An 8,728-nucleotide genomic window follows, 5' to 3' on the forward strand; every position below is an offset into this window, starting at 1 on the left:
TCCTAATACACAAAAATAAATAAAAATAATAAACAAAAAATAAAAAAATAAAAATGTAAAAAAAAATAAAAAAATAAAAAATGTAAAAAAAATAAAAAAAAAAATAAATTTTCGTTTTTTCTATTTTTTTTTATTTTCAATTTTTAATCAAACCGTTACCAAACTGTTATTTTTCTTTGAAATTTTTTTTTTTTTTTTTTTTTTTTTTTTTTTTTTTTTTATTATTATTATTTTATAAAGAGGTACCACTAAATATGGAGAAAGGGTTAGATGGAGTATTCTGATTTTGATTTATTGTGATTGGTGACCACTCTCCAAATAATGATTGTGATTGTGACTGTGATTGTGGTTGTGTTTGTGGTTGTGACAATTGATTAAATTGTTTTGTTGGATTATTTTGTTGTTGAACTGATAATGGCCCAAATGATGTAAAAGGTAGTTGTTGTTGCTGTTGTATTTGTTGTTGTTCATTTTCATCATCTTTAAAGTTTGAAATTGTATTAAACATTTCCCTTAATGATTTCAAATTACCTTGATTATCATTGTTTTTAATGTTATCATCATCTTCCTCATCTTCATTATTATTATTATTATTATTGTTGTTATTGTTATTATTATTATTATTTTTATCAGAAGTTGAGGTTGTTGTTGTTGTAGTTGTGAATATTGATTTATTTGATAACTTTTGAATTTGATTTTGAATTTGATTTTGAATTTGATTTTGTTGTTGTTGGTGTTCTAGTATTAAAACTCTTTTCATTAAATCTTGAATTAATTTATCCTTTTTTTTATTCTCTTTATAGAAAGAATCTCTAGTTAATGAATTTGAATGTTTTATTATTGAAATTTCGAAATTCTGATTCACATTATTTTGTTGAATTATAGTTTCAAGTTTTTTAATTTTATTTTCTTGTTTCTTTAATACAATCGATACCAATTCATTATGATATTGATGATTTCTAATGAAATGTTTTGATAATTCACTCCTTTTCATTAATTCATTACATGGTGATAATGGTATTATTGATGATGATAAAGATGATGATGATAATGATTGATTTGAGTTGTTTTCATCACTATCATTATTATCATTATCATTATTATTATTATTATAAATAATTTTTAATGATTTAAATGGACATTCAATTTTAATTTCTTTACAATGATTTTCAATATGATTTTGTAATTTTAATCTTGTAAATTGTAAAGAACAATGTTGACAAGTAATTAAAACTTTTAAACATTCAAAGAGGATATGACCTTGCATTTGTTTCATTTGAACAGATTCATCACAATGGGTACATTTTTGAATGATGAAATCACATTGACTTTCATGTTTATCCCTTTCATTAAATCTAATTATTTCATTACATTGATTATTTATTGAACATTTGATAAATCTAAATTCACATTTACTTTCATGTCTATCAATTTCATCAATTGTAATAATTTCTTTACATCCATTAAAGTTATTACTATTATCAAAATTTAAATAATTTGGACAATGAATCTGCAATAATAAATTTTGAAATTATTAAATTGTTAAATATGTTAATTTTAATATTAATTTTTTTTTTGGAAAATGTGAATGTGTGTGTGTTGGGAAGCGTGAGATTCAACTTGGGAAATTTTATTTTATTTTTTTTTTTTTAAAAAAAGATTTATTTAATATATATAAAAGTTACTTTAATAGATTCAGATATTGATTTAATAATAAATAAATTATTTGAAAGAGTATTCATTGATTGAATTTGAATTCTGCAAGTTGGACATTCACTTTTAATTTCTAATATACTTTCCCAACAAGTTAAACAAAAACAATGACCATTAATACATTGTAATGCTTTCATTCTATTTGGTATTAAACTACTAATAAGTAAACCTTCACAAATTTGACATTTAAAATTATCTGAAAATGAAATTTCTTTTAAATTATTTTCTATACTTTCATTTTTTATTATTATAAGTTTATAAATTGGTATATCTCTACCCAATTTCATTATTTTTTTTTTAATATTTATTTTTTAATTTTCTTTTTTAGTAAAAAAAAAAAGAGAAAATGGAAAAAAAAAAAATAATAATAAAAAAAGGTAAGTTGAAAAAAAAAAAAAAAAAAAATTAAAAATTAAAAAATTACTTTTTTATCAATAGATCTGTTTTGAAGTTTATTTAATAATTATTTTATATTATTATAGAGTATTTATCAATAATCTATAACTATTTTTTTGGAATTAAAAAAAATTAAAAAAATTAAAAAAACATATCAGAATAAAAAATTTAAAAATATCAAAAAAAGAATAATAATAGGATTTTTATTAAAGCTTTAATCACATCAGAATTAAATTACCATTTAAAGGGCTTTAATTCTAAAAAAAAAAAAAAAAATGAAATAAATAAAAAACATTTTTAAAAATTAAAATAAAATGAATAAAATGAAATAAACCAAAAATTTTAAAAAAAAACAGATAATATATTTTATTTTATTTTATTTTATTTTATTTTATTTTGTTTTATTTTATTTTATTACTATAATTTTTTATAGTATTTATACTATTACAGATATTAAATCTTGAGATTAGAATGATTAAGGTGTATTAGTACCACCAGATAAATTGATATGATTACTACCATTTATACTACCATTACTACTACTACTTGGAATACTTCCACCATTGTTATTATTATTATTAATAATTGGTGATTGTGGCATACCAGTACTACCATTAATTAATTGAGGTATTGATTGTTGTGGTACATTCATTGCTTGTAATAATAAATCCAATTTAGTATTTAAAATATTAATATTTTGTTGAATTGACTCAAATTTCTTCTTTTCCTTTATTTTAGCTTCCTTTTTCCAAGTATCTAAATCTTTTTTATGAACTTGTTGACCCATTAATTTCAATTCAAAAGTTACACCAGTATTTTTAGCGGATTGAATTTGATCCAAATACTTTATTCTTGCCCTTTGAACTTTCATTAATAAATCTGCATAATCACATAATGTCTCCTTCATCCTTAATACTTGGTTGAATTATCATAATTTCATCTTTAAATCTCGATGGATCAATACCATCAGTTTCAATTAAACCTGGCTTTTGATCAATAAACATTAACACTAAATCATAAATGTCAAGTGAATTTGGAGTGAATAATAATAACAATGATTTCATTGTTCTCTCCCATCTAGTTAATAAATATCTCTTTGTTTTTTGTTTCTTTTCAAATGTATTACTAATATTTTGATAAGAATCTGAAATGATTGCAACAAACATATTAACTAAAATGAAAAACATAAAAATTGTAAATAATAAATAATACTATATATAATAACATCAAAAAAATAAAATAAAATATAATTATTAGTATATCTTTAATAATAATAATAGTAATAATTATAATTATACTTACAATTGGACCTAATGCTCTATTTGTATATGACATTGCTTCATAATCTGGTGGATTACCAATAATGAATTGTAATAATGTACCAAGACTAGTAACGAAGCCATTGAATGAGGCAATATCAGTACCAAAAGTTAACCAACCTGAAAATAAGAAACCCAACATCATAATACAAAACATAATTGTAAATGTAATTAATTGAAGTCTAGATTGTGAAATTGCAATCCATAAAATATATAATCTTCTATGTACTACTAAAAATCTAAATGTTTTAAATGACATTAATAAAATATCTTAATAATAAAAATAAAAAATAAAAAATTAAAATTAATAAAACTAAATAATATTAAAATAGGTATTTTAAAAAATAATAAAAAATAATAATTACTAATTGCAGAAATTTGGTATAAAACCAATGCAGTTTGACCTAAATTTTCAAGATATAATGGATAATCAGTAGTAGTTTGAATTTGAGAATTAATATTTAAATCTCTTGAATTGTCCCCTAAAAATGCTAAATATAATGCAATTGAAGCAATAAATAACTATTAAAAAAAAAAAAAAAAAAAGAAAATTAGTACTTTTTTATTTTTTATTTTATTTTATTTTATTTTTTATGTAAACTTACAGTTAAATTTATAACATCGAAAATATTCTTAAAATTTGAAATATAGAATTTAAATCTACCCAATTTAAAGTCAATTCTAGCTTCATTAACAAAGTAATAGAAATAATATAAAATAAAAATAAAAAAGGAAACTTCTAAAAATCCTCTAAATTTATCCAATGCATCCATATATAATTGAATTCTATAAGTTCTAATTGAATAATAGGGATTAACTGATCCTGATGCTGTCCACTCTGTTAACTTTAAAAAAAAAAAAAAAAAAAAAAAAAAAAAAAAAATTAGTTTTTTTTATTTTATTTTATTTATATAAAAATTATTAATTATTAATTATATTACCATTGTAAATACTGAAGTTCTAGATTGGAAATTTAAATTTAATGTTGAGAATGAAATTATAACAGATCTAGTTTGAATATCGAAAAAACCATTATCAATTAATGATTCAACCCCTGTTTTAATATCTGAAACTGGTATATCAATATAATATCCACTACGATCCCATACATATTGATTATGACCTAATTTTATTATTATCATTATTTTTGGTAAATTATTTATTTAATTAATAAATTAATTTTTTTTTTTTTTTTTTTTTTTTTTTTTTTTTTTTTTTTTTTTTCAAAAAAACATACCAAAAACATAAGAACCATGTGAATTTGAAGTATAGGTATACATATCATTAGGACCAAATGGTGATCTATCTTTTGTATCTTTATCATAATTATTTGAGTAACATGTTAAATTAAAACCATTATTACTACATGAATCAGGTTTTACTCTTGCAGTTCTAATTCTAATTACATTTCCAATAATTTTATTCATTGCATCATTATTTTCCAATGACATATCTGATATTGATTCACAAAATGTTGAATTTAAATACTGTTATAAAAAAAAAAAAAAAAAAAAAAAAAAAAAAAAAATTAGTAAAATTTATTAAATTAAATAAATATTAAAATAATATTATTTACAGTTATAAAATCAGATGGATTATTAATTTCAAGGTATTGGCTATCTTGACTAAATAAAATTTGATTTTTTAGGGATGTATTGATAATGAATAATGATTGAGGATTTAATTGAAGTACAACGATTAATACGAATACAACAAAGAATACAAGGTGAATAATTAAATCTTTAACTAATCTTGCATTTCTTTGAGTTTCAACTGCTGCCAATAATGTTGCTTTCTCTTCTCTGGTTTTATTCTCTAATGCTTTAACAGCTTCAAGTCTTTGAGAGAAAACTGTCCTCTTTAATGTATTCATCCTTTTTTTTTTTTTTTTTTTTTTTTTTTTTTTTTTTTTTTTTTTATTTTATATTATTAAATTCGAATAGGTTGAAATATAAATATAAAAAAGGATAAAAATTAATATATGAAAAAAAAAAAAATTATAAAAAGGAGGGAGATAAAAGTGAAAAAGTCTTTTTTTCTTTTTTTCTTTTTTTTTTTTTTTTTTGAATTTTATGTTTTTTTTTTTTTTTTTTTAATTTTTTTTTTTTTTCCTATTTTTTTATTTTATATTATTTTAATTTTATATTTTGATTTTTTTTTTTTTTTGATTTTTTGATTTTTTAATTGATCAATAATAAATTTAAAAATAGAACAGACTTTAAAAAAAAACTTAAAAAAAAAATAATAAAAATAAAAAAAAATAAAAATAAAACAATTTAAAAAAAAAATATAAATAATAAAATTAATTTTACATTTTTTTTAGTCAAATTATTGTTTAAATATTTAAACAATAAAATTTACCACACAAAAAGTTGTTTATTTTTTTTTTTTTTTTTTTTTTAAGTGATAAAAAAAGAAAAAAAATAAATAAAAAAAAAAAAAAATAAAAAAAAAACAAAAAAAAATTAAAAAAAAAAAAATGTAATTTTAGTAACCCCCTTGATTGGGTCAGTCTTCTATTTTTAGGAAATTAGAGAACTTAAAAAAAATAAGTTGTGAAAATAAGGTTGTATAAAAAAAAAAATAAAAAAAATTAAAAAAAAATGAAAATTTTTGGTAATGGTTTGTCGTTGCATGAAAGAGAAAAAAAAAAAAAAAAAAAGATATTTTCATTTGGAAAAAAAAAATTTTTTTAAAAAATATTGATGAAAACATTAAAATCTAACACTCAAAAAAAAAAAAAAATGAAAATACATTTTTAATTTTAGTTTAATTTTTTTATAGAAAAATAAAAAAAAAAAAAAAAATGGTGAATGTAATCATTCTAGTTCGTCAAAATAAAAAAACAATCAGAAAAAATGGATGATAAAAAATTTTAAAAATAAAATAAAAAAAAAAAAAAAAAAAATTCAAAAAAACAGAATGGTTATATTCATTTTTTTTATGTATAATATCATTTTGTTTATTTTTGAGTGATCTATTTTTAAATACTAAATCCATATTAAAAATAAATATAATTAAATCAATGTGTGACAAAAAAAAAAATAAAAAAAAAATAAAAACAAAAAAAAAAAAAAAATTAAAATATTTTTTTGCAATGATTAAATTTTTATTTTTCCGTATTTTTTTATTTTTTTTTTTTTTAATTTGCCAAAAATGAACAAAACCTTGTCAAATAAAAAAGCATCTAGTAAAACTACCAATAATAGTAATAATAATAATAATAACACAATTAATGATCCAGTATTATCACTCCCAACCTATTCATTAGAAATTTATGAAGAAGATTGTAAGTATTATTTTTATTAATTTTTATTTTTTACAACATTACCACCACCTCCCCACCCCGACTAACATATACTTCCTTTATTTATTATAATAGATTTCAATGAGTTAATATTAGAACCTCTTTCATTTTTAAAATCAGGAGATGTTGTAATTACAACATCTCCAACTAAAAAAAAAACATCATCAGTCTCAGCATCACCTTCACCAATAAAAAAAGAAAGTAATAGTAATAGTAATAGTAATAGTAATAGTAATAGTAATAGTAATAGTAATAATAATAATAATGATAGTGATTCTTCATCTGATAATGATTTAAAATTTGAAGGTAACCAAGATGATAGTGAGGATGAGGATCAAACTAATTCAAATTATTATTGCCCATTTTGTAAGAAAAAGTTTCAAACTGAACAAACTTGGAATACACACATTAATAGTAGTAAACATTTAAAGAGTATAAAAGATCAAAAAAAAAAATCAACAACAACTGGTACTTCAAATACACCAACTAAAAATAATAATAATAACTCTCCATCAAATGTTAAATCACCATCTTCAACAAAAACAAAGTCATCATCTTCTTCCTCTTCTTCTTCATCATCATCATCATCATCATCATCATCATCATCATCATCATCATCATCATCATCATCATCATCATCATCATCATCATCATCATCATCATCATCATCATCATCATCATCCTCCTCTACAAATTCAAAAGATAATGAATTCTTACAAGATCAAATAATGCAAACTCAACAAGCAATTAAAATTAAAAATAGTAAACCAAATTTAGCTTGTAAAAATTTATTTACAATAGCGAGATCTTATTGTCAAAAACAATATATTAGAGATTCTGCTAAAACTTTAAATTTAATAATTGATATTTTAACAATATCTAATAATAATAATAATAATAATACTACACCTTCAATCACATCTACAACTACATCTTCAACTTCAAATAAATCTATTGTAGAATATTCATTAAATAATATATTAAATAATGCAACACTTTTATGTAAAACACATTTATATTTTGGTAGATTAACAAGATTATTTAATCAAAGACTATCAGAATATCATTTTTTACAATGTTTTAATTATCTTGCTTTAATAAATAATGATCAATTATTAAAGTATGAATCTTCTTTAGTATCATCTTCACCTTTAAATTTATATAAAATATTTATCATTCAATTAGATAAATTTGGCAAATCTAAAAATAAAGATACAAATACAAATACAGATACAGATACAAATACAAATACAGATACAAATAAAGAAATTGAATCAATAATTCAAATTAACAAATATATAAATGAAATTGCAGGTGCATTATGTTATTGTGAAGTTAATTTTAAATCAATAATATTATATATATTAGCAAGTTGTATTACATTTAAATTTAAATTATATAAAGAATCATTAGAATCAAATACTCGAGCTTTTAAATTATTATCATCATTAAAACAATATCATTGGTCAATTGATTTATTATTAAATAATTTATTAATTAAATTAAAATTAAATGAAACTATTGATATTGTTGACGGTGACGGTGATACTGAAATTCAATATCAAAAATTATTATTAAAAGAAAAAGAAGAGAAAGAAGAAAAAGAATATCAAAATATTATTATAATATTAATTAAATATTGTATATTAATAGATGATAAAATTAGATTATCAGCTATTTTAGGTGATTATAATTTCCAGAAAATTATTTCAATTTATTTTAAAAATAATGACTATGTCGATTGTTTAATTAAATCAAGTAATCAATTTTTAATTGAAAATTATAAAGAAATTGATCAAATTAAGGATCACTATGAACATTTAATTTATTCAAATAAAGATTTTATTTTCATTTTTAATCAATTTGATTTAAAAAAGAAAATATTATTACAAAAATAAAAAAAATATAGTAATTATAATAATAATTATTTATTAATAAATAAAAATAAAAACTTTTTTAATTTTTTTTTTTTTAAATTATAAAAGGAAATTTT

At 19.0% G+C, this 8,728-nt stretch overlaps 3 protein-coding genes across 3 annotated transcripts; 1 reads left to right on the top strand and 2 right to left on the bottom strand.

Moving 5' to 3' along the window:
- Positions 1–232: 232 nt before the first annotated feature.
- DDB_G0272829 (hypothetical protein) lies at positions 233–2,000 on the bottom strand (the record flags this gene model as incomplete). The annotated part of the gene is made up of 2 exons (XM_639840.1): positions 233–1,510; positions 1,686–2,000. 2 exons carry the CDS (start codon positions 1,998–2,000, stop codon positions 233–235), a joined length of 1,593 nt encoding a protein of 530 aa, XP_644932.1.
- Positions 2,001–2,584: 584 nt separating this feature from the next.
- On the bottom strand, positions 2,585–5,301 carry DDB_G0272999 (polycystin-2-like protein; the record flags this gene model as incomplete). Its single annotated transcript, XM_639841.1, has 8 exons — positions 2,585–2,973; positions 3,026–3,320; positions 3,412–3,698; positions 3,794–3,950; positions 4,034–4,273; positions 4,370–4,551; positions 4,666–4,915; positions 5,005–5,301. 8 exons carry the CDS (start codon positions 5,299–5,301, stop codon positions 2,585–2,587), a joined length of 2,097 nt encoding a protein of 698 aa, XP_644933.1.
- A 1,283-nt stretch (positions 5,302–6,584) lies between these two features.
- Positions 6,585–8,633, top strand: DDB_G0272748 (hypothetical protein; the record flags this gene model as incomplete). Its single annotated transcript, XM_639842.1, has 2 exons — positions 6,585–6,717; positions 6,811–8,633. The coding sequence occupies 2 exons, from the start codon at positions 6,585–6,587 to the stop codon at positions 8,631–8,633; spliced, it is 1,956 nt and encodes a 651-aa protein (XP_644934.1).
- Between the last annotated feature and the right edge of the window lie 95 nt (positions 8,634–8,728).

The sequence above is a fragment of the Dictyostelium discoideum genome (genome assembly GCF_000004695.1).
Source record: "Dictyostelium discoideum AX4 chromosome 2 chromosome, whole genome shotgun sequence".
NCBI classification, from domain to species: domain Eukaryota; phylum Evosea; class Eumycetozoa; order Dictyosteliales; family Dictyosteliaceae; genus Dictyostelium; species Dictyostelium discoideum.